Genomic DNA, 26,628 nt, shown 5'->3' on the forward strand with positions numbered 1-26,628 from the left:
GAGCTTTCAACTGAGTATGTGAAGCAGAGAAGCTGCATTCATTCAGTTTATTTTCATTTTCTGATGTCCTGTAGGGTTGATTCATGACTCTCATTCTTCATGATTGGGCAGCTATGAATATTTGTTTAGCTGGAAGTGTTTTTGAGAGGTCACATTGTGTTCTATGAAAAGCAAGGTGAAAACACAAATAACTGCTCAGTGCAGATGCAAAGTCAAAGGCTGTCAAACTTGAATGAGCTGCAATATATAATATCTTTCAAACCACATATTTGTATTAAAGCAATAAAAGGGCAGATGGTCGTTTTGAAACCCTGGACATTTCTGAATCCATTTCCGTCCCCTATGCATAGATCCCACGCTCGAAAAAAAGAGCTTTCAGCTTCAGTCTCATTTCTCCCGTGGCCTTTCCTTCAAGAATCAGACAGGAGGCGACAGACATATCATTGCCAACCTGAAGTCACATTAGCAAAGTGCCAACTCTAGCTGTGTTCCACCGAAAACCTCCAGTGGTAATGATACCCTTTCTTTTGTCAGTGGGAGCATGATGCAACCATACTCAGCTTGATCTACTATCAGTGTGATGCTCTCACAGATAGGCACTGAATCGGGAAATCAGACCAATGAGCAGCACCAGAAGCACAAGGCCTACAAAGATGGGATGGTGGTTACGTGTTATCCTCTAGGGATCTTGAACTTCCCACACATCCTGTTTCTTTATATGCATTTTGTGCTGCTTGACAAACATAAACTATCGATGAAAGAAGAGGAGGGAGAATTAAACAGTATCCTGTGCCTGACCCCTAAAACTCCACTTTATTTATAGACACAGCATAATGGCCTCAGTCAGCAGCGCCGGATTCATTTCAGAAGTGGGGGGGTGCAAAAAGTGCGTGTGTATGTGACATAGCCTACTTGCCAACCCTCACGATTTTCGCGGGAGACTCCCGTTTTCCTCCCGGGGTCATATTTATCCCGCATTTCTCCCGATTTCTGACTAAATCTGATTTGTTTCATTCTAACATAACGCACCAAATGTTACTGTTTCCACTCGGACTTCAATACAGCTACACCATTGTTTGGTTTCCATGGTAACGTGTCTCTTTAGTAGCGCGAGAAAATGAAAGTCTGAGAGGGTCTTCAGGAGGAAGATAGTCAGAGAAAACAGAACAAGAATGGACAACTCAACCCTCTGCTCACTCCTTTCCTGTACATTAAACTATACAGACCAGCCCACATGACAGCGCAGTTGCTCATTCCATCTCTTCTTTTTTCCTGCTACGCTCTTGTTTGACAAGCTGAATGTTGACTGGTGTTTGACTGAAGCTCTGTGAAAAGTTCCAGTTATTAACTCGGTATTTACAAAGCTGTCATCTCCACATTTGGAGAAAGTTACAAGCCGTTTGACAGCATCACATCTGCATATTTCACAGAAGGCTCGTTTAGTGGTTTTGCAAATAATTAACCACTCTCTGTTTTTGTACCATTCTGCATTGAAGTACCTTCTCTTTGCCCAAATAAGCTTTTATTGGCCCGTCACAATGTCCCGACAACGAACCTCCATGCAGTCGGAACCAGCCTGTTTCGGTTCAACGATGCCGGCGGCAGCGGTTTTGACAGGCTCTGCGGCCGCAGAGCTGCTGCTGGGGTTCATCTGGCTGCGCTGGTTCTATGGTTGAAGGACCAGGCTCCGGAGTTGTGGATGTCAGGGATGTGACATTCAAGTTGTTGAATTTCAGCTTAGTTTGACTGTATTTTGTTTTCTTATGCGCCGGTTCTTCTGACATGTTTGCAAGTTTATCTATCTAGGTTAACGGCTGACACACACTGAACAACGTAACACATAACGTAAACAACGTAACAAATAAACACATCTAAGCTTTGTTATTGGTTGTAATGTACATGGATACATTTGAATGGTGTGACAATGTCCTATTTGATTGGATTAAAATGTACATATTCTTCCTGTTATGTCTGCCTGCTGTATTTTACCTAATGCAAAGTGACCTGCTCCATCGAAATCAGTCGCATTGATCCGAAGACACATTTTGAGTTGTATACACTGTTGGAAAGAGGAGATTCCTAGCTTTCTAATGATATCAGGATTGTTTTTGTACTATATTAAGCAAAATATGTCACATTATATAATGACTGTCACCGAGTCATCATTTTGAGAAAAAGGCCTTAAAGTTTCCTCTTCTCTGGATCGATCTGATTGATTATTAGCGGAGCAAATGATCAAAGTAGTACGGAGGGAAGATATTTTCGTTTGGATTACTGGTCTGGGGGGAGCTCGCGAGTGTGTGTGTGTATACCACGTGTGTGTGTTTGTGTATTTTTGCGTTTGTTTCCCGGGGAAAACATTCAGGAGAAACACCGGCTGTTATGCCTGCTGTGACGTCAAATTACTCCGTTCTCCGCTTGTAATTATGCCGTTAAAAGCTTCAAAGCTGTATTTATCATCTGAATTTGCCGAAACAAGTTTAATATTCTGAAAGCCAAGACTTTGTTTATTTGAAATCAGATGAAAACAAACTGTAACGGACCCTGCGGTGTTATCTATGATTACTATGCCTTACATTCATAATGTCAGCGGAGGGAGGGGAAGCGGCGCTGTAGAAGAGCAGAGTGGCGAGTGAGAGGCGAGCTGTGTTCTTCCCTTTACAAGCTTAAAAAATGCCTGTAGCTAATGAGATTGAATATAACAATCAACAATAACAAAATATACACAGCTAGATCAGATGGCGTTCTTTTTAGATGCGACTTTAGAGTAGAGGGGAATTATTGAAACGGGATGTGTACAGGGTTCCGCGGCATCCGCTGCTGCGAAAATGTGGGGCAGGGCCGTAAAGTGGGGGGGCCAATGGCCCCCTGGCCCCCCCCCGCTTCCGGCGCCCTTGGCCTCAGTAATGGCCAAGTCTCCATGTGGAAATCAAGAAATGTCCTTTTATCCACTTTTTTTGGAAGAAGCTTGTGTCACATGCAGCTTGCAAAGCCAAAATGTAGTAGACTCATTAAAGAATTCATCTATCTCTAATCTAACCGGGTAATTGTAGCCATAAGGTCTAGAGAGAGAGATATACATTTTAAACTTTTTATTTAGTTAGATATCTTCCACATCACAGAGGATTATATAAAATCACCCCTGTTTAAGGGTTAGTAGGGACACATTCGTGTCGTTTTTTAATCTCTTTTATATGTCTTCAGCCCGAGTGTGAGATAACGGCAACCCAAAAGTACGCGGCCTATTGATTTGAAATGCAGCCAGAATCATATCTGATCTTGAGCCAGAGGGAAGTCTGCTTCGAGGTCTGTCCCAGTGCCCTGTAATGAAGAGCGAATGGCTGTGTGCATTCAAATGATAAGCCATTAACACATCTACACTGCCTCAGGGGCACAAACCTGCTACGAGATACTGACAGGATAAAGCCCTAATGGCAGTTAACATTATACACGCCGTATTGCATCTATTTTGAATTTATTAGCAGTTCCTCATTGATGTGTTTGCTAATTTACCTGTAGTGTTTTGAATAACATTTGAATTTTGCGTGCATATGTAAGCAGAGGTGAATTACCAGAGAACGCGGAGCTACTGTAATAAGTATTAAAGCCAAGACAAAAAACTAAAACAGGAAATGAGCTGGACAATGTGTTGTCGTCAGTTCATAAGAACTTCTGGATGACAGTTTTATAAAAAAGACCATTGGTTGGAATCCAATAAATAAAAATGTGCTTAGTTAATTTCCTAACAATTCCCTCATAGCCCAAGTCATCCCAAACAGCAGCTGGGCTCCAACTGCTCACCTCTGTCAGGGATTAATTACCTAGACAACCACAGGAAATTAGCTTCGTCCATAGTTGGGGGTAAAGTTTTTGCTAGCTGATGTGTGGTTTTCTTTGTCCTTACATGAACCCATTCACCATCACCACACAGTGCTGTTATTACATATCAGAAGGCCTTTCATTGCAGTAAATGAAGATGGTTGCCTTGTCCTCATGAATAGTGCAGATATTATCTGTATTGATACAGAAATATATTACATCTGTTTGTCACTGCGGCCACTTTTTTTGTTTCTTTTTCTTTAAAGTTCATGTTGCTACTCTTTCCCAACGATGTTTGCTTTGCTCATTTTGCTCAATATGCGCTTCAAATATTGTTTTCAATTAGTGCTAGGCAGTCTTTACTATTCAGAGATCAACATGAACTCTATACACACTGGGTTGTTTTTAAGCTATTCATCATCCATTCTCTATTACACCTAGGTTTAATAGTTTCTGATAAGGGCTATTTGGCTTTGAGAGATGATGAGCCACACCATCATCACAACCCCCACCCCCCCCACTGTGCGCCATTTAGTCCGGCTTATTGGTTAGACGCAATCAATTCTCAATGGCCTTTCTCCAGATGTAATGCTTGCAGCATAATAAGTTCAATAATTAAAGTCTTTGTAGACGTAGAATTGTAAGGCTAGATTGACACTTCAAAATAATTCAGCTTTACTCAGTTCACAGAACATTTTACAGTTGTTCTTATTAAAAAGCAACAGGGGTTTGCTCTTTCCTGACAAGTCCTGAAATGTAGAGGAAGTTGTATTTTATGCTCAAGAGAGCGAGAAATAGGAGCTTGTTAGGGTGAAATAGATAATAGAATGAGAAATATATGAAACTGCAATTGAGAACTGAATTTAGCATAGTTACTGATGCTGTTTGAGCAGATTTAGACTCAACAAGTTCCTGAAATGAGTTGTCTGCTGATTATTTGCCATGATTACTAAAGTGAAACAAGCATTTGGGTGAGAGGTATATAAGACATTTATTGTGTTTGCTTTAAATCAATCAAGAGAGCTTGTGTGAGAGAAAAAAGCTGAAAATAAAGATGCACAAGCAATGCATTATTTAACTCCTGAAAGGAGAGACAAGTTATTTATTTATCTCGATAAGTTTTTCCATTCCACTGAATAGATAGGGAGCTCTGCAGGAAGCCCAGACGGGTAAAAAGGCTGTCAAACATATGCAGGGAAAACTGCACTGAGGTAGAAGTTAGATGGGGAAGCGCTGTAAGAGCTGAATATATTCTCTACGTGTAAGCTTCAAGCTCGGTGTTAATGGATGATGTATCGTCAAACAAGGCGGAAAAGGTGCTGGAGTTCCAAGTGTAGAAAATAATTAGTTCTTATGTGTTTTGGAGGCTATTTTGTCAAAGAGTTCACGGCCCCTCTCTAATAAGATAACTTGTCAAACAGTTTCCTCTGAGCATCGCTTGCATGCTGTTATCATCTGGCCGTATTTCATCAGTACCCTGGATCTGACGTCATCTGTTTCCTTTGGCTTTTGGCTCTCTGTGAATCATAGGTATGTTTGTGCTGGAATGCTGATTTTTGAAGAAAGTACACATTCTTAAGGCTTTCTTAAACAAAACAGCCAATCCCTAAGAGCTTCATATGTTTCAACTGGAATTTTGCTTCTATGGGATGTACATAAGTAATGCACAAAGGTGTTGTACAGACACCTATGTGTGTGTTTCTTTAATGCTTGTATGGATCAGGAGCATAATGTGATGTAACAAAAGTATAAGAAGCTTGTTAAGCAAACCACAATGTGAAAAATCTGGAAGATATTAGGACATGCAAATCAATTTGACCCTGGTCATAGTGCTAACAAGCTTCTACATCTGTGAAACACACATACAATCATTTGCATTTATCCAACATTGACAAGCAGAGCAACGATAAGTGGGTTGAAGAGGATTTCATTTCCTTTTCTCTGCTATGCTTTCGCCACAGTGCTCACTTGTGGCAGTGCTAATACCTACTGTTGTTATTGGAATATGTTAGAAATCAAAATAAGTTAATTATTCTTGAAAGATGTTTGGTCTTTATAAGCCAGAAATGCTAGGTAATGTTTTTTAAGGCACATGTACTGTATGTCTACTTTGAAAACATATCTTAGTGGGGACTATTTTAATCCTTACCAATGGAATAATATTTGAAAACACTTTTTTTAGAATGTTTGAAGCTACCAGCCCTTATCTTAAGGTACCATTATGGTGTCTGTGAGTTGGGGAGTTTAAGCTTTATATTTCACATTGCTGCTTTTCTTTAACAGGGCCCCGCACATGGTTGGAAGGAGGCTAGTAACCCTTGGAAACTCCACATTGAAAAACAATCTTATTTGTTTCCAGCCCAGTGAGTCAAGGGGCATAAGCCTTCAGACACCTATCATCCAATCCATTTTAACACTGAAACTTTGTTTGCCACACTTAATGAATGTAGCAGAGGACACACACACTTGGGTAATCAGGCGGGCAAATGAATGGTGCAATTTGAATACAATTATGCTTAATGGTGTACCTTTATTTCTTTGCATGTTTCAGATGGGAAGGTGGAGGTGACGAAGGAGAGCATGAAGCTGTGCACCATGGGACCGGGGAAAGTGTTTGGAGAGCTGGCTATTCTCTACAACTGCACCAGGACGGCCACGGTCAAAAGTGAGTCTGGAAAAAAATCCACAGTGATCCCATCAGTGTTAAATGTTCACATGTTGCCCAGGGGACAGATAATGCCACCTGTTCTCACTCACACACACACACACACACACACACACACACACACACACACACACACACACACACACACACACACAACACACACACACACACACACACACACACACACACACACACACACACACACACACACACACACACACACACACACACACACACACACACACACACACACACACACACACACACACACACACACGTGAAAACTGTTCCCCTGGTATGGACGATAAGGGGTATTTTTGCCAGTAAGATCAGTCGTACGTTGACTCAGAGAGAAGGATGACACAGTCGCACTTTAGCACAGATAGCATTGTTCCTCGTGATGAAACACCAACACTAGCCTCTCTGTGTTTTCTAGGCATGCATCATATGGATTTCTTTCAGCCTATATTGATAACCCAAAATGACCTGCTTCTCATGACAAATACCATTAAGATAACGGATTCATATTTAAAAAAAGAAGTGTATACCCTGTGGTTTGTTTACACCTGAGGTAAAGAAAGAGTACTGAGACCTTGTGATCAAAGATGGGTGAAATAATCATCCATAGCTCTTGACAGCAACACTAAAAAACAGTTCCTACTCTTAAAATGTTAATTTGTTTATTTTAGTTAAGTACACAAATCTATATTCTGTGGTCCAACTCTAAACATTTTGATTAACGTCCACGCCCCAGCGACAACTTGTTTCAATCTTGTTCTTCTTCTACTCCGTTTTTATTAGCGGAAAGCTAGCAAACTTAAAAAGGTCCATACCACCACCTGCTGTAATAGAGAGTGTCGATGTTGTGCTAGTTAAGTCAATGAAAAGCACGTTTGTATCATTGGTCTATGACTTTCCAGGAATAATATCTCATCCTTTACATTTCTCAATATTTGCCGATATTCTTTGTGCATCCCTAGTGTTTTGGAAACTCCCCCTGAGATCTGAATTTCAAGCTCTTACTCTTTCATGAGCCAAAGCTCCTGCTATGAAGGATGCACACTGGAAGAATATGTGGTTTGTTAGACTGGCAATTTGATAAGTCAGTCTAATAGAATTAGAAGAGGAGACTGAGAAAGTACTGGACAGATGGTGGTCTACGCACATTTGAGACCTAGTGTGTTGGAAGCAAGTGTGTCAGGAAGAAAAAATGTGTGTTTATGTAAGGCAGGAAATGGGAAAAAGCTGGAAATGTGTCTTAAGACAGGGTAATAAATATATAAAAAAGGGAAATAAGATAAGGTCTGGTGGTTGAAGGCGTACAAATTGAAATAAATGAAAACCGGCATGTGTCCAAGCGAAGAGCATAACGTACTACAATAATTCAGTATAATAGCCATTTGACCTGTATACAATCCCACACTCTGTGAGCTAGTTGATTTTTTGCGTGTATGAATGCAGGCATGAAGGGCAGGTGGGGGGGAGTGATCCCTCGGACCTTTATTTGAGGGCAAGGAGGCGTGAGTTGGAGTGTGGAGGAAGCTGAGGTTGATGACGGTGTCAGCGAGGTTGCACTCTCCTTCTGACCCCTTTCTAGTCCCATGATCTTCTACCACTGACCAGCCTACCTGACGTAAACCCCCAGCTCCCGTTGCTATGGCAACAGGTTCCCACAGGGAGTTGAGCCAACTCTTCTGGGAAAAAAAATATCCCCCTTCCTTACAGACGACAGAGTGTCTTGTCTTTTTTTATTTTGTATATTCTTTCGCCTGCTACCAGCCCATTGGCAAATGTACGGCAGCGCTTTGCGGGAGAGGTGGCTGGCTAATAATAAAAACTCAGCATGGAACAAATGACGTAACTGTCTACATTGGCTGAAGTGTGTTTACAGTCTAACGGGGTCACAGGCAGAGTCTCAGAGGGTGGATGGTTTAATGCATGTCTCTACATAGTTAAGCAATAAGAAATGTAGTCGCCACAGGATATCAGAAGTGACGGCCTCCCATTGAAACGCATGGGGGTTCAGCTTCCAATCAACATATTGAAATTGATCTTTGGAACCCTGTAGGATGATAGCCATAACCAGTGTGTAATTTCAATTTCCATCTCATGGTCTCCTAAGTCTTAGCATGAACAATTACAGTAGAATTAAGATGATTAACGTGCTAATGTGGACAGAATGCCACCTCCATCCTTTAACTGCAAATGTGACTAAAAATATAATTACATTATTGCTATCCGTGAAAGATTATTGGAGTCATTTGTCTAATAAGAAAACTCCTTGAAACAATTACGAGCCATTATGAGCAATAATTCATTTAGAGAAATGGTTTGCTGTTATTATTTGAATACAGTCAAACCAAGCAGGAAACACTGAAGGCCTTTCCACCGCAGAGGGTTTAGGTAGCCGACATAATGATAACATTAGCAGTGTTTGTTTGTTTCAATTGTGGTGCAGTGTGCATCTTTTGTTCCAGTGACAGTAACATTAGCTTGAACTGTTCTGTTTCAGACGCTTTTAGTCCTTAAGCACCCTAAAAGTGATACAGCATATTTAAGCGAGGCCATTGAAAAACATTTCCAAAGCATCCCACAGAGTTTTGATTGTCTTTTCCATCTTTCAGGCATGATGTGCTTTCCGCTTTTTTGAGCCCATTATGAAAATCACAGACTAGAAATTAGCTTGATTTTGGAAATTCATCACTGCGTCTGTCTGCTGGTTTTCTAAATCAATCTGCACTTACAACAAAGGGATAACATGACTTTGACAACAACAACAACAACAACAACAACAACAACAACAACAACAACAGCAGGGGTATGAAACAGTGATCGCCTGAAAAGGATGAAAAACATGTTTTTGGATAAGGTTGGTGCTAATGGCATGAGCAGAATCTATAATTTATGGTACAACGTCTCAGGCAAAAAAGCCTTGATAAAAACGCTTGGCAAAACAAATAAATAATACACTTAGTCTATTTTAAAGGTTTCATTTTTGGACTGTTTAAAACATGTGTATTGAACCCCTTCTTTTGAAGGAACTTGTGTAAGTATTAGTCCAATAAATTAATCTGAGGCATATGTATTGCAGGGACAAGAGCAAAATTGAATGCTATAATAACAGGAGGATTGGTTGTGTTTGCATGAATTATTGCATTTCCATGTAAATACCTGGATAGACTGACAGGGATTTCGTTTACCATCAACCCAGTCCTTTTCAGCCTTCAGGTGGTTTCATGTGTGAGCACTTGCTTGGACTTTCCCAGGAGGAATAGATGCTTTAGACTTTAGAGTAAGTTTGCCCTGGCTGGAGAGTTTTGAGCAGCACTTACACCCTCCCTGCGTAGTGTCCCCAACAAGCTCCCTCAGTCAATATGTTGTGTTAAGTTCTAGGATACAGACACTTAAGTGTAGAGCTATGGACACATTTGGGGGATGGCTCTGCCAGCAAATAATGAACGATCTCCTGTGCAGCCTGAGAGAAAAATGTTGCCTTCGAGTTAGATGTTCCCCTTGCAATCAAATCCATATCACATTTCTTTCACATCACAACGACCCAGAAGATGCTGGATAAAGAGAAGAGAGGAAGAAAGAGTGAGAGATAAAAGAGAGAGGTGATTAATACAGGACAGCAGTGACAGCAAATTGAGGGAGCTATCTCAAGGGAAAAAGGACAAAATGGGTATTTATTTGAGAAAGAAGAGAGAAATACGGTGGCTGCTAAAATAAGTTATTTTATTGCATCAAATGTCACTGTTTCAAGAAGGCTTGGACAGCATAACAGAAAGCAATTCAGCCCGGCGCGGCATAAAGCTGCACAGCAGGTGAGAGCAGTAAGCATCACTGCGCCACATGACAATAGGAAACCATCAACAAAACAATATGGTTGCTTTGGCTCCATCTATTTCTTGAAAATGACCACTTACAGTTGTGGATCGTAATAGTTACTGGGAAAAAAGGTTGTTTAGACAATTTGCAATTATTTTAGTAACTGATTTATCCATCCATTGTTGATTAAGTACTTGTTTGATAAATCAAGAAACAGGACCCTTCGCAGCAATTTTCTACAGCTCAGTGTGATTTCTTTAATTGCTTTATTTTGTAAAACTAATTGTCAAAAACACAAAGATTTTCAATTAAAAATGATATAAAAGAAGGAAAAGCAGCAAATCCTCACAATGCCTTGTTTTGCATTTTTGTTTGAAAAAGTAAATAACCGAAGCAATTGTCAATCGATTTAATAAATAATTAATTTTAACACCTAATCAACATCCAACAGGAGTCAACTTGACCTTGTCGGCTACATGGTCCTCACTTGTTCTGAACTTACTGAATGTCAAGCCGATTCTGTTTGTGTTCCTTATTAAATATTAAGCCCTATAGATAGACCTTTCACAGAAACATCTAGTTCTTTCCAACAGCTTGTAACCAAATCCAAAGTATTTCAATTTTATGAGATTTAATTCAGAATACGAAAAATCAGTCTCGAATGTCAGGACAGAAACTCAGCTGTGCTCGATTTCAGTTGTATCCGCTAAAGTTCTTTATCGTATAGAAGGTTCGTCCACACAAATTCGAAACGGAGCCGCGGCTTCGGAGCCCGAAACCGATACACTTTGAAAACGGATCCCAAAGTGGGTAAGTCTGGAGACGAAACGCTTGCAGCTCCGTGTCCTATATACGATCATAGCCCCGCCTCTCCTGCTCACCACCGCGTCATTGCTGATGCGTTTCGCCAACAACAACAACAACAATGGCGGATCACAGGGTTGCGCTCGTGCTCCAGACGCTACTGACCATGATACAGATTTTTACCTTTTTCTACCTTGTTTGTTTATGCCTTATGCCCATGCTCTGGGGGTCTTATTCACTGCTTTTGGTGTATTTTGTGGCGGAAGTACAGCGCCACTTACAGGCCCGGCATATGTACTACCGCGTCTCCAGTGGTTTCGAGTGGTTTCGTGTGGACGGACACGTTTCTTGAGCCGATTCCATGTGGACGGAAGACTTTTTGGAAATCGACTTTGGTTCGAAATCCGTTTCGTCTCCGTGTGGACGGGGCCTTAGTTGGAATCATATGCACACCTGAATGTTTTATGTGATAAGATTATATTTTCAAACCAAAACAATGAAAGGATTCATGTTAAGAAGCATATAAAGGGATTTCAAGATCTCCAGAGGTGGAGGGCAGCATGCATTTGAAAGGAAATCCTATTTACCACTCAAGTGTATGGATGGGTATTTGCCATTAGAAGCACATTTGTCTCACTTTCTGTCAGTATTGCCACTCAATCCTTCAAACAAACACACATACAGAGCAGTTCTCACGGTCTGCAGGTAGTGGGGAAACAAGCATTGTAATGAAAATGGTTGTATTAAATTGACAATTGGAAAGTAGAAATCACAAACTGAGAGCCATTTCATTTATCATTATCAACAAACTTGTTTTTTTGCCCACCAAACAAGTCAAAATGAGTTTGTTTTCTATATATTTTGAACGATCAGAGTCATTAGTGAATTATAGTATTATGGTCGTCATCCTGGAGGCAACTACTAATTGTTTAAGTTGTGTTTTTTTCTAATTGAAGATGGAGTGTTTAACTTTTGTCTCCCCCTATGGCAGTGAGATTACCATATGTGAGAGAACATGGGGAACGAGCAGAAACTAAGAGTATGGCGGGAAATACTAAAAGGGGGTCTAGATAAAAAAGAAACTTGGTGTTCAGAGGAAGGATTAGAAAAAACGTTTGCAAAGCATGAGTTTAAGAGTTCGCTCTTTGGGGCAAACTGGGCCCATTTAAATGTCAAAGTAGTATTGCTCGCAAAGTCCTGCTATCCAGATTTAAACATCCTATAATGGAACATTTAAAGACAATAAAAATGTGAATGTTCACTTCATTATACCAGCAATAAGTGTTGTCCTTTCCTATATTACGATATGTACCGCAGTTATTCCTAAAGAATAGGATAGAACGCCTCAGTTGGGACACCTTGCAGTAAGACCATATGGTGTGTTTCGGGAAAATATGAAAACTAGTTACCAAGTGTACAAAGGAGTCAATACAAAAATGTAAATGACTGAATCCTCCAGCTTTTACCATTCCGAGGGGCATTAGTACAAATTCAAACTTGACCAAGTGAAAACATATTGATATAGGAAGTAACAAAGAAGAAGAAGTTCTGCTGTTTAAAGGAAATCTAATTTGCATTGCGGTTGAACCATCTTGCAATGTATCATTACATTTCTAATGCCAACCAATCCACATCCATGATAAAACAGGCTATCATAATAATCTCAAATTAACATTTCTCAATGAATCCCTTTATTTGACATTCATACTCTCTTTCCCCCAGCTAATGTGGATTTAAGATAAAAAGGAAAATTAACATAGTTGGCGGCCGTCCAAGCCCTGAGTCTGTTCGGAAGATTTACGGCTCTTCATCTTCACAAGCGTGTATGTTAAGAGTTAACAACATGTGCCATTGACTATATATACAGTAGAGCTCTAAAAGACTTTCTGCAAAGAGTACAAGGCCAATGTGCTTTTCCTATTGTCTATTTCTTTCCTACACATCAGGGTGAATTCAGTCCTCTGAGGTTGAGCTACTGAATGCTTCTGAAAGCACCTCAAACCCTTGCAGACAGCACAGACATGTATAATTACATACTTCATGATTAACGTGCGCTAGCTTGCATTTCAGGTGCAGTTTTAGAGGTGAAACTGCCTTTCACCTCAGCATACTTCATAGATAAAGCATGACAGCTGACAGCTAGCACAGGGCCAATGTGTGGGCATCAGTAATCACACACACACACGTTACAAAAAGAAAAGCGCTTTATAGTGGTATCACAGAGAGAAAATGAAGCCAGAGCAGCAGCATTGTTCTGGAGATTTCTAAGAATGGCCCGTGTGACAGTGATAGCTCAGCTGTTTAAAAACCCCTTCCTTCCGCTCGGGAGTGCACAACCAGTCGTCTTTCTAATCAATCTGAGGCAGGGATATGTGCATGTAAGCGTGTGTAAATGTGTGAGTGTGTGTGTGTATTAGACAAAGTCTGGTAAGTCTCAGGATTCACCCTGTCCACGAGGAATGAATCTTGTTTTGGCAGAGCGAGAGGAGTTACAGGTTGGACTCCTCTGAGAACCAGGCACCAAGTTAAACATTATGACTGCAGGAGAATAGCAGCTTTGGCTAGTGGCTATTGTGTTTGAATAATACAACATGTAGATTGTAAGACTGTCAGCGTGCCCTCTGAGTCTCTTACTCTTGAACTCTCATCACAAGGAAAAGCAGACAAAAAGATTATTTTTGCACTTGATAATACATTTCATAACTAACATGAAATCCTGCATTTCTTCCATAACATCTGTAATGGTCTTGGCTTCCTCTCCCACTTTGAGACAACTCTCATGTTGGCACGGACACAGAATACCAACCAGAGGAGAATAACTAAACAACGTTTTATACAATTATTTATTTTCAGTGTGTTCAAAATAAAATGAGAGCAGAATGTAAAAGCACAGTCCAAATAAAAGGCATGATTTGTGTTTTTTTAACGGTGTGAGCACTTTGTTCTTCAAATTTGTCAGTGACCTATAAATTCAGCTGAGTATCAAAACAATAACACTATTCAATCTAATACCTAGCAACTGTTAGTAGCTAGGTGAGTATACACTACTCTCTTTAATCAGCGAGACAGGCTTCTAACAGAAAAAAAACAGAAATGTTTCCTCTCTGGAGGTGTTTGGCACAGCAGGACGCTGTCACATGCATCCAGGTAATATTCTATCTACCTGCATCTACCATAACCAGCAAGATTATTCAGTGTTGTAGATAAAGATAAAATAGACACAGTCAGACAGAACAGTAAATATGTCAGCAACCTAACATATATATAATAAACTGATATTTAGCTTGCTCCTTTATATACTATTTTCATTCAATCATAAAGGCCTTATCTATAACAACAGGGCTGTCATTCATCAAGATATCTTTTAATATATGAGCAATTAGATATATGGTACTCGGATCATCTTAATATGACATTTTTACCACTTTTATATACTTTCCTTACAGTTTATTAATTTAGCACTTTCTGTAGGCCATATTTTTTTAAATATGCGGTATATTTTATCCCTTTTTTTACTTTTACATATTTATAAGCATTGTTGAATGGCACCTGAGATTTAAGCTTTCTTTAACAAAACAAACAACTTAAAACTGTTGAAAGAAACGACCCATTTGCTGAAGAGGGTTCACATTGAACTGTTGAGGAAATGGACAGGCGGCCTCATAGAAAACATGTGCATTTAGATTATAAGCAGTATGTAATATATAATGAGGAGGTATAAAATAACTGCAGCTTTTAAGAGAACCAACATGTTCTAATCTAGGTGTAAACAAAGGGTGGTGGCGTGTACACTCGAGCACCATCATTAGGCGTGGCCAGGCCGTGAAGAGTTGGAGATAAGGGCTCTTAGAATCAGGATAGTGAGTGCACCCTTAAGAAACATGGAGCCACCATCTACTGCTATTGTGTGTGTTCCAACCGTAGCACCATTAGAGGTGCAACAAGAACAGGGAAAAAGTACGTAAATGCAAATGCTTCAAAAGATAAACATGCAAATGTAAAAACAGCAAAGTGGCATAACACATCAGAATTCAAACGAGCAATTAAACACAGAAAAACAGAGATAACAAATATATCTGAAACTGCACTGCAGAAAGCAAAAGCAATTACTGATGGCTGCTAGAAAAACAAAGCTCATACATTGGCATCTCATTTGCTGTGACTGATATGGCAGTAATGATGTCCAGATATTTTGAGGCAAAAGTTGAGGCACTCTCGTTCTCTTGGTGATGTGTGCACATCCGGGAGAACAATACTGCCGTATAGGACGAAGGCTTTCATTGGATAAGTGAAGAACAATGCAGAAACGAGGACAGAGGGAAAGACACAGAAAGAATGGCGTTGGAAGATAGAATTCCAGTGGGACGGAGTGGGGAAAAATCTTCTCTGTTTCCAACGCTGCCATGGTAACACTGTTGCCAGAGTGCAGAAAGAGATTGTAAAATGGTGATGGTGGCAGGGAAGCCCCCTCCCAGCTTTTTGAAGTTAGGGTTGTTACTGCCTGTATTTTGGTCTAGCTTTGCAATGTGGCTTATTTCATTTAAAAAAAGGTATGAGTTCATGAATCTGTGTGTTAAAGGTTTTCCCTGAGTGTGTGTGTGTGTGTGTGTGTGTGTGTGTGTGTGTGTGTGTGTGTGTGTGTGTGTTTGGTATGTGTGTGTCTGGACTATGGGCCCCTGCTGCTGCTGTTTTCCTTATTCTCAGCTGAAGCGCAGGTGTAAGCCCGGAGCTAGACGCTCTGCTGGGGCTCTACACACCATGAAAGGTTAAGACAGCCGGAGACTCAGACAGAAGCGATATACAGTCAGTGCATCAGTCATAAAACAGCCCTGCAGGTGTGGCTTTAAACTGCTTTTCCTGTTTAGGCTAATAGTCTCAAGTGACAAGACGTCTCATAGTATGAACATGCTTCTTGCTCTGGGGGAATTTCGGGGTAACTGAGGACGGCACACTGTGCTGGAGGATTATTTTTGTTTTCTTACCTGTTTTACACACTGTTATTTTCTGGTGTGATATACTCCATTTACACCTAATGTGTTTGAGGCAGATTAAATAGTGAACGTAAATAGAAAAAAGGATTTAAAAAAAGGGGCTTGCTCAAACCACCTAGAGACGCATTCTGGCCCAGATGTTTAGAAGGTGTAAATGTATCTGTCTGTCTAAGTGTAACCCCAGTATAAGAGTAGTGAGTCTGAGGGGACGGTGGAACTTTTCTCCCACTCGTTATTCTTCTATGCTTGTCAGAATAAATTGGCTTGGTTATTAGTCAGCTAGTTGTTATCGCTAACTGTGCAGAAGTTATTTGTATGCTGGTGTTTGTGGCGGTTACCAAACTGTTTCAGGTGTATTACCACCATCCTTTAAAATGGAGTTGGCTGACCCGGATTTGCTAGCAGATTTGTGAGAAGAATGTATTTCAATTGATCTTCTAACGGTCTAACTAACAGATAAGTGCAAATGGAATCGGCAAAAATCTTACATGGATTTGATCTGGCTTTAAGACACTTGAGATGACAAGTGCATATGGGGTCTCAGAAACTGACAGTGATCACTGGAAGATGATGCCTTCCAAACTAATCCTCCACAAATATAACAAGTAAGCATGTATGACTCACACCTGTACCTGTTATATGGTTTTATCGATCTTATGAACATAATGATGCATCTATGGAAAAGGAAATCTATAAATGGGCTGTTTCATACATTGTAGACAATGAAGCTCTGAGAGTCAAAGTCAATTAGTGTGAAACAGAATGCTTGTTGCCAATGTGGAATTTAGTTAGGCTTTTCCCAGTGCACGGATCAGATAGGTGTTGTCTGGCAGTCTAAGACCATGTTGTTGTTCCTCAAAATGCTATACTCACTAATATTGAGCAAATCTGAGAGAGAAGGTGCGACTGACCTTTCTTGTAAGATTAATGTTGTTTCTTACTTGGATGGGGAGGAAAATACTAAACAAAATCAGCAGAACAGGCTGTATGTCTGGCAGTGAGTGCACAGGCAGGGTTAAAGGAGGTAAGTACAGTGCTTGTTGTATATATTATTTTAAATTTGTTGAATGTTAATATTATTCGAATAGTTCTAGACACTTCTTCTTGCAATATAGCCCACATTGTTATATTTTCTGTCCCACTTGATTTAGTCAGTTTCATCTAGCAAGTGTTGTCTGCAGTATCGGTCAGAGGCAGTGAAGAGGCCCTGATGTTTGATAACCTGCAAATACAATTAGAGTTGCTTTCTGAGAGGCTATGAAATTCCTATTTGCTGACCTCCATCCTCCCAGAACCAAGCTTAATTTCATGCCCCAAGAGAAGTGGATGATAGTGAATAAGCTTTGTGATATTCATTTTAATTTATCTTACCATCATTTGTTCAATTTAATTTGAACGCAGGGGCCATTTCACTTTTTTTCAGTTTTGACTTTATGTTTTGCAGAGTCCCCTGTCGGGGACGAATTGAAAACGCGAGTGGTTTCATCGCCCCTTCTAGACAGGACATAAGCCATTAGACAAACTGTCAAAATGTACAAGGACTGTCCGGCCCCCAGTAAGAGGCACAAACACACAGATAGCTAGCGTAATGCAGAAGCCACACATGACATAATAATTATAAAATACATTTGATATGCTGTAGTTGCTAGAGGATGATGTATTATAAGAGCAGATTTTACAGGGAAAATATTTAAATATGTTGTCACTCAGATTGGCTCTTAAGATGAAACCTTTTACAGAGACGTTCAACAAAAATGTTCGCTATTTTTTAAAACTCATGATTATTTTGGTTAATAATTGATATCACAATTATTAAATACGACTATTCATTGACTTTGAAAACATCAATTTATTGAACTTTAAAACAAATAATAATTTGAACAGTATCTTTTTAACTGTTGATTACCCTGAACGTATAATTCAACTGAAAAACCAATACAAATATAAATAAAATAAATGATACATTTATATTTACATTTAAATAAATAATATCAAAAATAATACATACCAATAAACAAGATCAACAAATATGTTTGCGCACTTCAACAAGCTACTAAACATATATAAATATGATAAATACAAATAAATTAGACTAAAATAAATTAGATCAAATATGTTGCAGTGCACTGTCACAACCAAGCAAAGCAAAATAATCATTTTTTTCGATTATGTTGTTTTCGTAATTGTGGCAGGCCAAAATCGTAATTGCGATTAAAATACGATTAATTGCACAGCCCTAATGAAAACCTAATTCTGGTGGCATAACATGTCTTTCAAAACAAAGTTGCACATGAAAAATCACAATATAAAAATGTGATACTGTTAAAAAGTAAAAAAACACCAAATGGTATTAAGAAAGTACAAATACTGGTCAAAAAAGGGCATTCAGAGGGTAAAAAGAAACCTGTCAATATTTTCTTGCTCTTGGTTTGGTTGCTACTAGCAACAGACTGTTAAACTTAAACTAACTGCTGGAGGCAAAATACTCACACTTTGTTGACCAATACGTTGGAGCTGGTGTGCACATCATTAGGACAAATGTTAAAAGGCTCTTGGGTGCTCTTCAAGTTGTTAATACAAATATAAAGATGTTATAATATTCAAAACATTTCAGAATTGTTTCTTCCACTCAAGTTGCCTGAACAGAGAAAGACAGTTGTTATCTCTCAGTCACTCATGGGTTTGATTAATGTTCGCATGATTATATATATTTTTCCTCTAGAATGAATCATATTCCATAGAAACGGAGCTGACTGTAGGACACCTGCGGAGTAAAGAGGCCTCTTGACGGAATAATTACCGTCTCAAAAAACACAAATGAACAAGAGTGGCACATATACAAATAATATGCAAACTCAAGCTGGCATGCAGACACACACACACACACACACACACACACACACACACACACACACACACACACACACACACACACACACACACACACACACACACACACACACACACACACACACACACACACACACACACACACACACACACACACACACACACACACACACACACACACTTCGACTGACAGAAAGCAAAAATGATGCAACAAATGATTTATTCTTCTAGAAAATACTACGTTTTATCTAATTTTAGTGTACAATGCATACTACTTGTATACATTAAGGCATTGAGTTAAGATATAACATGAATACATCTGGCTGATATTTGGTGTTCTTAGCAAATCAGGGATCAATAATTTGACAGATTTCAGTATGCAGTTTGAGTCGTCCACAGAAACGGCTATATAGGGAAATGTGTCATCTCATACAACCTGGGACAGGGACTAAAAATAACCTACTAAGTAGAAGTATGAAGAGTGTTTGCTATTCATCAGAAAGTAGGTCCTACTTTCTGATGAATAGCAAACACTCTTCATTTCCTCCATTTGATTTTCTACAGCCGGGCAGACCGAAAGTTATCAGGTTATTTTAACTGATTTCCTCTGAGGCAAATACTTTCTGGTTGATTGTATACATTGATGAGGACAACACACTATTATATTCAATTTACATGCTGCAGTGGTCATGTTCCCTTAAATAGGAGTTCAATCAGGAGAGACGTGATGTATGGAATACATGTTTATTATCGGTCACATTATATAAATGAAACATAATGATGACAGTTTATAACAAGTGAATGAAATGGTGTTTGGCGATTAGGCCCAGGTTTTGTAGGATATCATTCGGGAAGGGAAAGAACCGTTTCCGATGAACCCCCCCGGGTCTAGACACTGGTGGTGGTGATAAGTGGTTAGGTCCGGTTGGAAGGGAGAAGGTTAAGCTTGGTCCTGAGTTGGAAGCAGCCAGGAGGCGAAGGGGTGGAGGAGGGTTGCGCGTTGACACCTGGAAGACAGCTGATAGAAAAGGGGGGGAGCATATATAGAGGGATTAACAGGTGCGATAATTAGGCTTGTGAATGGAGGGAAGTGATGGGTTAGCTAAGGAGTGGCGCTCCCTGTCATCTAGTGAAGGGAGCGAGTATTGCCATGACGTGCAATACGGAGTGATAGGTCTTCCTGCCTGAACTTGCGCTAAGCTTCATCAGTTTTCCTTACCATCAACATCATTAGCTCAGGTAGCAGTACTTCAACCATGACACTACAATTGAATTGCTGTTAAAAAGAAGAGATAACTGTTCGGTACAGAAGCTGTTGAAAACTAGGATCATTAGTGACTTTTAAAAAGAACAACATGTTAACAGAGGTTCTGTGATATAACACACTGTTTTTTCGCTCCTATTCATTTCTCTTTTCTTGTTGCTCCACAGCTCCTCCACAATGACAAATGTAACTTGTTCCCTTGACCCCCTCCTCCTTTCACTGTTTCTGTTGCTAGACTTGTGAGAGAAATGAAAATGTGAAAGAACATGGTATTACACCATTGAGATATCACCCTTACCCTAACCCTTGGCATTGTATTGTCCTGCCATCTCACTCCTTTATCTCCATAATTAAAACACTTGCCCGCAAAGGTAAAGTGTTTGCCAGCTTCTCCCATCCATTAGAGGTTTAAGATCGTTTTACTCTGCACCGTAACACCCTCTGTCAGTGATGTGTCTCAGTACTACTCAAGTCCATTAATCATGACATTGGATCGCACTTATCCTTGTAAAATATATATCCACTAAAAAATCTCCCAACTACATCATTATTAAAAAGTATGTGTTGGCTGTGGTATTGAGCAAATACTTCCCGTTTACATATTTCCTCTACTCTGTCTACTACTTAACCCATAGGTACGGTGGCCCTGAAATGCAAGACGCCACAGCATTTCAGAAAACGCCACAGCATTTCAGAAAACACAACAGCATTTCAGAAAACACAACAGCATTTCAGAAAACACAACAGCATTTCAGAAAACACCACAGCATTTCAGAAAACACCACAGCATTTTAGAAAACACCACAGCATTTCACATTGGATGGAAAGGGTATTCGTTTAGGGAGAACACTTCTTGTTTGTGATTGGACAGAGCCAGCCAGAGAAGCACTGCTGTGATTGGTTGTTTTTGCTGCCAGTCAAGAAATGACGCTTCGTAATTGGTCAACACCCGACAGCGAAATATGTCCCAACACATCAGCCGTTAGCACACACTCAGAGCTCACAGCTCCTCATATCTGTTCAGAAACTGGACAAAAGTTAAACATGTACAAACCACAGACTGTCTATCAGTGCTTGAATTGGAATGAAAAAGGTGCCAGTACTCTAAAATCAGCAACTTTTTCAAGTCAATTTTATATATACAGCCCACAAACAAGAATTTGGCTACTATAATGCTGGTGGGTTTGTCTCTTTACTACTGTATATTTTAGAAAGGTTCACTGTACTTAACATTTTTTATGATAGGCAGCGGATATGGCTAAAGCTCAGTAAGGTCAATATTAACTGAAAATATAGCAATCAAAGTCTAGATCTTCTGCTGAAGACACATGAAGCAGAGACCTTTCAGGTGAGAGCCCCTCTGGTGGTGTTCAACATTAATGACAAGGAAACAAGCTCTGGTCAGAAGCATTTTTTATAAAAAGCTTTAACAAAATTAAGTATTTCTGTACATTTTGAATGCAATCTAACTTTCCAACTCAGAAAACGAAAAACGAAAAAGTGCCAAAAGTCTTCTCACATGGCTGAGCTGCTTTGCAATATACTTCACCACTGAAGAATACAAATATGTATAAAGTAAACTATGATGCAATCTAACTTTCCAACTCAGAAAAATGATAAAGAGCATGAACAAAGAACATGTAAAAACAAATGCAAAATTTGCACAATCTAAAATGAGAAACTGTAACTGCAAGTAACAAAGTCTGAGCCATGGTAAAGAGTTACATTGAACACCAAGCTGATCAGATAACTCCCTGGTTGGTCTGAAGTCCTTCTATCTCCAGGATCTGTACAAATCGGCACATTATGCCAAAAGTCTTCTCACTGGGTGAGCTGCTTTGCAATATACTTCACATTGTTAGAAAAGGCTCCAGAAGGCCATGGGGACATCAGTATCAGGGGCTGGAGTTGGACAGGCTCTTTCATCAGCACTTCTCCTTCCCTTTGCCAGTCAGGACCTCACATACTGTTCCGGATTGAACTGTCCTAGTGATGGTCCATTACATTTAATGAAAACCAGGCTGGACAGTCGGCTGACAGAGAGAGCATTCCTTTTTGCAGTAAGGATATCGTTCATGCAGCTGAATGCCCGCTCACACTCACTAGTGGAGACAGCGATGGTTCGGACTGCTTTCAGTAGAGGCTCCATGGCAGCAGGTGTACGGGATGCCCTGGTTTCCTTGTATTCACGAAAGCCCTGAACAGTCTCTCTTCTGTCCACTTTCAGCACTTCGCACAAACGTAGCACCTCTACGTCCCCATACTGTACGTCTAACTCCTCTTCAGGCCAACTTCCAGGATGGATAACTTTCATGTCCTGGATTAGCTGATTGTCCCGGGCCTCCCGGCCATGTAATGGGATTTATCTTGTGCTGACATGAGAGGAGGTTGTGGAAGTCATTCTGTGTCTCAGATTCTCTACCATACTGCGGAAAAAACTGACCTGCATGAATCTGTACAAGCCTGCCATTCTCACGCAGGGCAACACCCTTGAAGGACTTCTCAGCTAGAGCTGTATGAACTGTAGTCATGTGTGGGCCAGGCATGGTGACCATGGATTCAAAAACTCGTATTTCTCGAGTTAAGAGCCTATCTGCTGTAGGCAGTGTCATCTCTCTTTTTTGGAGTTGCCGAGAGAGGTCGCTGAGCTCTGTGAGCGCATCGTACATCAGTCCCAGATTGCTGACAAACGTTGCAGATGTGAGCACATCATCCAGGCCCTTGTACTTTGCTCTGTCTCTGGAATCCCTGCTCGTGTCGTTTGCAGCATTTGTGAAGTGATCATGAAGCACTCGGTAGTTTTCCCAGACTGCTCTGACGCTCCTTTCACTTGAAGCCACCCAGCGGATGGACAAAAACACGCCCTATCACCAGGAGACGCTGTCCGACTGCTTGCGCACACTGCGCTAACTGCCTCTGATTTTTGGGGGAGGCATGGAACAAGGAATAGAGTTTGTCAAAAAAGATCTGGAAATGATTGAGCCCTGAGACCTCCTTGACCACATCCCCAACTGCCAGCTCTAGACGATGATTGGAGCAGTGCCACACAAACAGGCTTGGGAATTTACTACACAACTGGGTAGCAACGCCTGTTCTCTTCCCTAGCATGACTGAAGCCCCATCACATGCAAAAGAAACGAAACACTGACCTAAAAAGTCCTCGTTAAAATCTCTTCCAAGACACTCCATTAACGCCTTTGTGATGTCATCAGCCGTTGTTCCATCCAACTCGATCAGCTCCCAAAAAAACGTTTCGGGCTCAGCATCAGCTAATGCTGAGCGTAGACACACAACAAGCACCGTTTTACCACTAATAGTGGTAGATTCATCGACCAAAACACAGAGTTTTCTTTGGTTTTCTGTAATGTCTTTTGCCATTTTTTTCTTCAGCTCATGAGCTATGTGGTCGATGATTTCGCCACAGGTTTTATTGGAGTGCAAAACCCTGCCCACGTTCAGCCCATTCAGTTTCTGTACATTCAAATCAATTGGCATGTCTGTGAATGGCCGGCTATGTTTGCCAATTTTATATGCCGTTCGAAAAACTCTGATAGTGGTGTCTAATTCAGATTTATGCATAGACTGCACTTGATGTTGAATAGTTTCACGTGAAGCAGATGTAAGGATGTCAGCAGCTTTTACATGGGCTTGTGATTCTTTATGTTCTTTGATTTTTTTTCTCAGGCTAGCTTGTTGTTTGCCCTTGTCAACACCGAAATGAGACACTGCACACTCACCCCATTCAGTTGACAGTTTCAGTCCTTGTCCAGTGTGTATTCCCAAAGATTTGACATCTCTGCATATCCGACATCCTAGCTTCTTATCTTTAAGAAGGAGCCATTCATTGGTCTTGCAAAAATATTGCACCTGGTCCGTTGTCCAGCAGTCAGGTGCATCGCTTTGCCCGGTGTTGGTGGTGGCAGTTGCGCCAGCAGCAGCTAACGTTAGAGGCTCTGGAGGAGGCGGCGGAGCTAGTGCTAATGCTAATGCACTAGAACTTGGAGCAGGAGGATCAACCAAAGAAAGCTCCCCATCAGACACAATTTCCAACACAGGCACAGCATTCTCTGTATTTGAAGTTTCTTCCGGCGACAACCGCTGTCTTTTTGCACTTTTATTAATCCACGCTAATATTTTAGAAATGGTAATTTGTGACGTGACTTGCTTTCCTTCTCTCGGGGGCGTGCCTGCTCTGTTCTATCACTCTACATAGCCACCCACTGGGTGGGACTTGCACTGCATAAACACAACACACGTGCATCTAGGTATGTAAATTGTAAAGCATTAAAACATGGTTTTACTAACAGTTTTCAGTATGTTGTTACTTCGGCATTATTATTATTATTATTTTGAAACGTGTATTACTATTAAATCACGGTCAAATAGGTTAATTTTGACATAGTCGTTTCCACCACAGTATTTACATGGAGAAGATAAGCCCCGCCCCCTCTCCAGCACGTTCTGTTTGAATGACAGGAGTAAACAGCTGACAGCCGCTGTGAAACTCCAGCGGTTAGAGCGATGAGAATGTCCGTTCGGCACCTCATGACGCATCTACTGAGTACCGGGCGGCTGTATATATATATATGGATGTATAATAAGAACGGCGGGAGAGTGTTGAGTACTGGCACGGTGCATGAGTACCGGAGTACCGCCAGCATGCCGGTACTGAGCAAGAAGTGCCGGTACTCCATGGGTCAGAACCAGAAGTGCCGGTACTGCGTACCGGTGAGTACCGGCCCAATTCCAGCACTGCTGTCTATGTCATGGTGAATACAGTCGCTGCTTTATTTATGTCTGTATGACGTAGTTGTGAGTGTGGACGGAGCAACAACAGGTTAGTTTAGCCTGATGGATCCGATTCCATTCAGAAAACACGCATTTTAAAAGCTTTTCGCCTGCCGTCTTGTCTGCAGACTTGTCAAAGCGTTAATTCATGTTTTTTTACTAACCGTTATCAGTATGTACTTCGGCATCACTTTGAAACGTGTATTACAATTAAATTACGGTCAAATATGTTCATTTTGTTGTAGTAATGGTATCTCCCATAGTATTTACATGGAGATACGCCCCGCCTCCTCTCCAGCGCCTCTTGTTTGAATGACAGGAGCAAACACAGCTGACAGCCGCGGTGAAACTCGAGCGATTAGAGCGATGCGAATATTGAGTAGTCTACCATAGTATTTACATGGAGATAAGCCCCTTAAAAACCATGAAGGAATAAAGTATTAATTCTGTGTTTACTCCTGTCATTCAAACAAGACGCTGGAGAGGGGGCGGGCCGTATCTCCATGTAAATCCTATCGGAATCGGATCGATCAGGCTAAACTAACCTGTAGCTGCTCCGTTTATACAGTCTATGGTCCACACTCACAACAACGTCATACAGACATAAATAAAGCAGCGACTGTATTCACCATGACATAGACAGTCTGTGTTTTGTATATGTTTAACTTTTGTCCAGTTTCTGAACAGATATGAGGAGCTGTGAGCTCTGAGTGTGTGCTAACAGCTAACGGCTGAGGTGTTGGGCCAATCACGAAGCGTAATTTCTTGACTGGCAGCAAAAACAACCAATCACAGCAGTGCTTCTATGCCAATCACAAACAAGAAGTGTTCTCCCTAAGGAATACCCTTTCCGTCCAATCTGAAATGCTGTTGCGTTTTCTGAAATGCTGTGGTGTTTTCTGAAATGCTGTTGTGTTTTCTGAAATGCTGTGGTGTTTTGTGAAATGCTGTGGCGTTTTGTGAAATGCTGTGGCGTTTTGTAAAATACTGTTGTGTTTTCTGAAATGCTGTTGTGTTTTGTGAAATGCTGTGGTGTCTTGCACTTCAAGGCCACCGTACGTAGGAACCAGACCCTACTTTTGGGAAAATTAAGGGGAACATCATTTAACTAAATAGACCACCTAGAACACATTTCTGACAAGAAACCCCCCTTAGTGTAAAATATCTGAAATGTGACATATATGTCACTTTGGGCTTTAAAAGGTAGGGTAAGTTTGAGAAACCGGCTCGAGATCGCTAGAATTTGAAAATACACGACCGGAGAAAATCTGCCACTTCCTTATAGAGCCCCTCCTCCAACACACATGAACGCGCACATGACCAAGTTTTAGATAAGTTAAGTTTGTGCACAGATGGAAAGCTGACAGGCAGGTAGGCCATCCAGTTATTTTAGCCGGGCCGGCTGGTCGTGCTTTTTACAGTACTACGGCTTCCACAGATGACATTTTTTTAATGGATTTTTTGTCAAAGCACTTAAGATATTCATTGCTATCGGGATGTTAAGAGCATTCCATGGAATATAACAAAAAGTGTATCTCAAACTTACATACCCTACCTTTAATGGTAAAATAACTCTTATAACTTTTTTTTTTGAACATTCTTTGAATTGAAGAATAAAG

The 26,628-nt window shown here is 40.6% G+C and overlaps 1 protein-coding gene across 1 annotated transcript in view; it reads left to right on the forward strand.

Moving 5' to 3' along the window:
* Window positions 1-26,628, forward strand: part of LOC117560779 (cGMP-dependent protein kinase 1-like) — a 108,183-nt gene that overhangs the window by 22,248 nt on the left and 59,307 nt on the right. Inside the window, 1 exon segment of the mRNA XM_034237797.1 lies at window positions 6,371-6,484. Within this exon segment, the coding sequence (XP_034093688.1) occupies window positions 6,371-6,484 (114 nt within the window).

This window comes from Gymnodraco acuticeps, unplaced genomic scaffold, assembly GCF_902827175.1.
Source record: "Gymnodraco acuticeps unplaced genomic scaffold, fGymAcu1.1, whole genome shotgun sequence".
Classification (NCBI taxonomy): Eukaryota; Metazoa; Chordata; class Actinopteri; order Perciformes; family Bathydraconidae; genus Gymnodraco; species Gymnodraco acuticeps.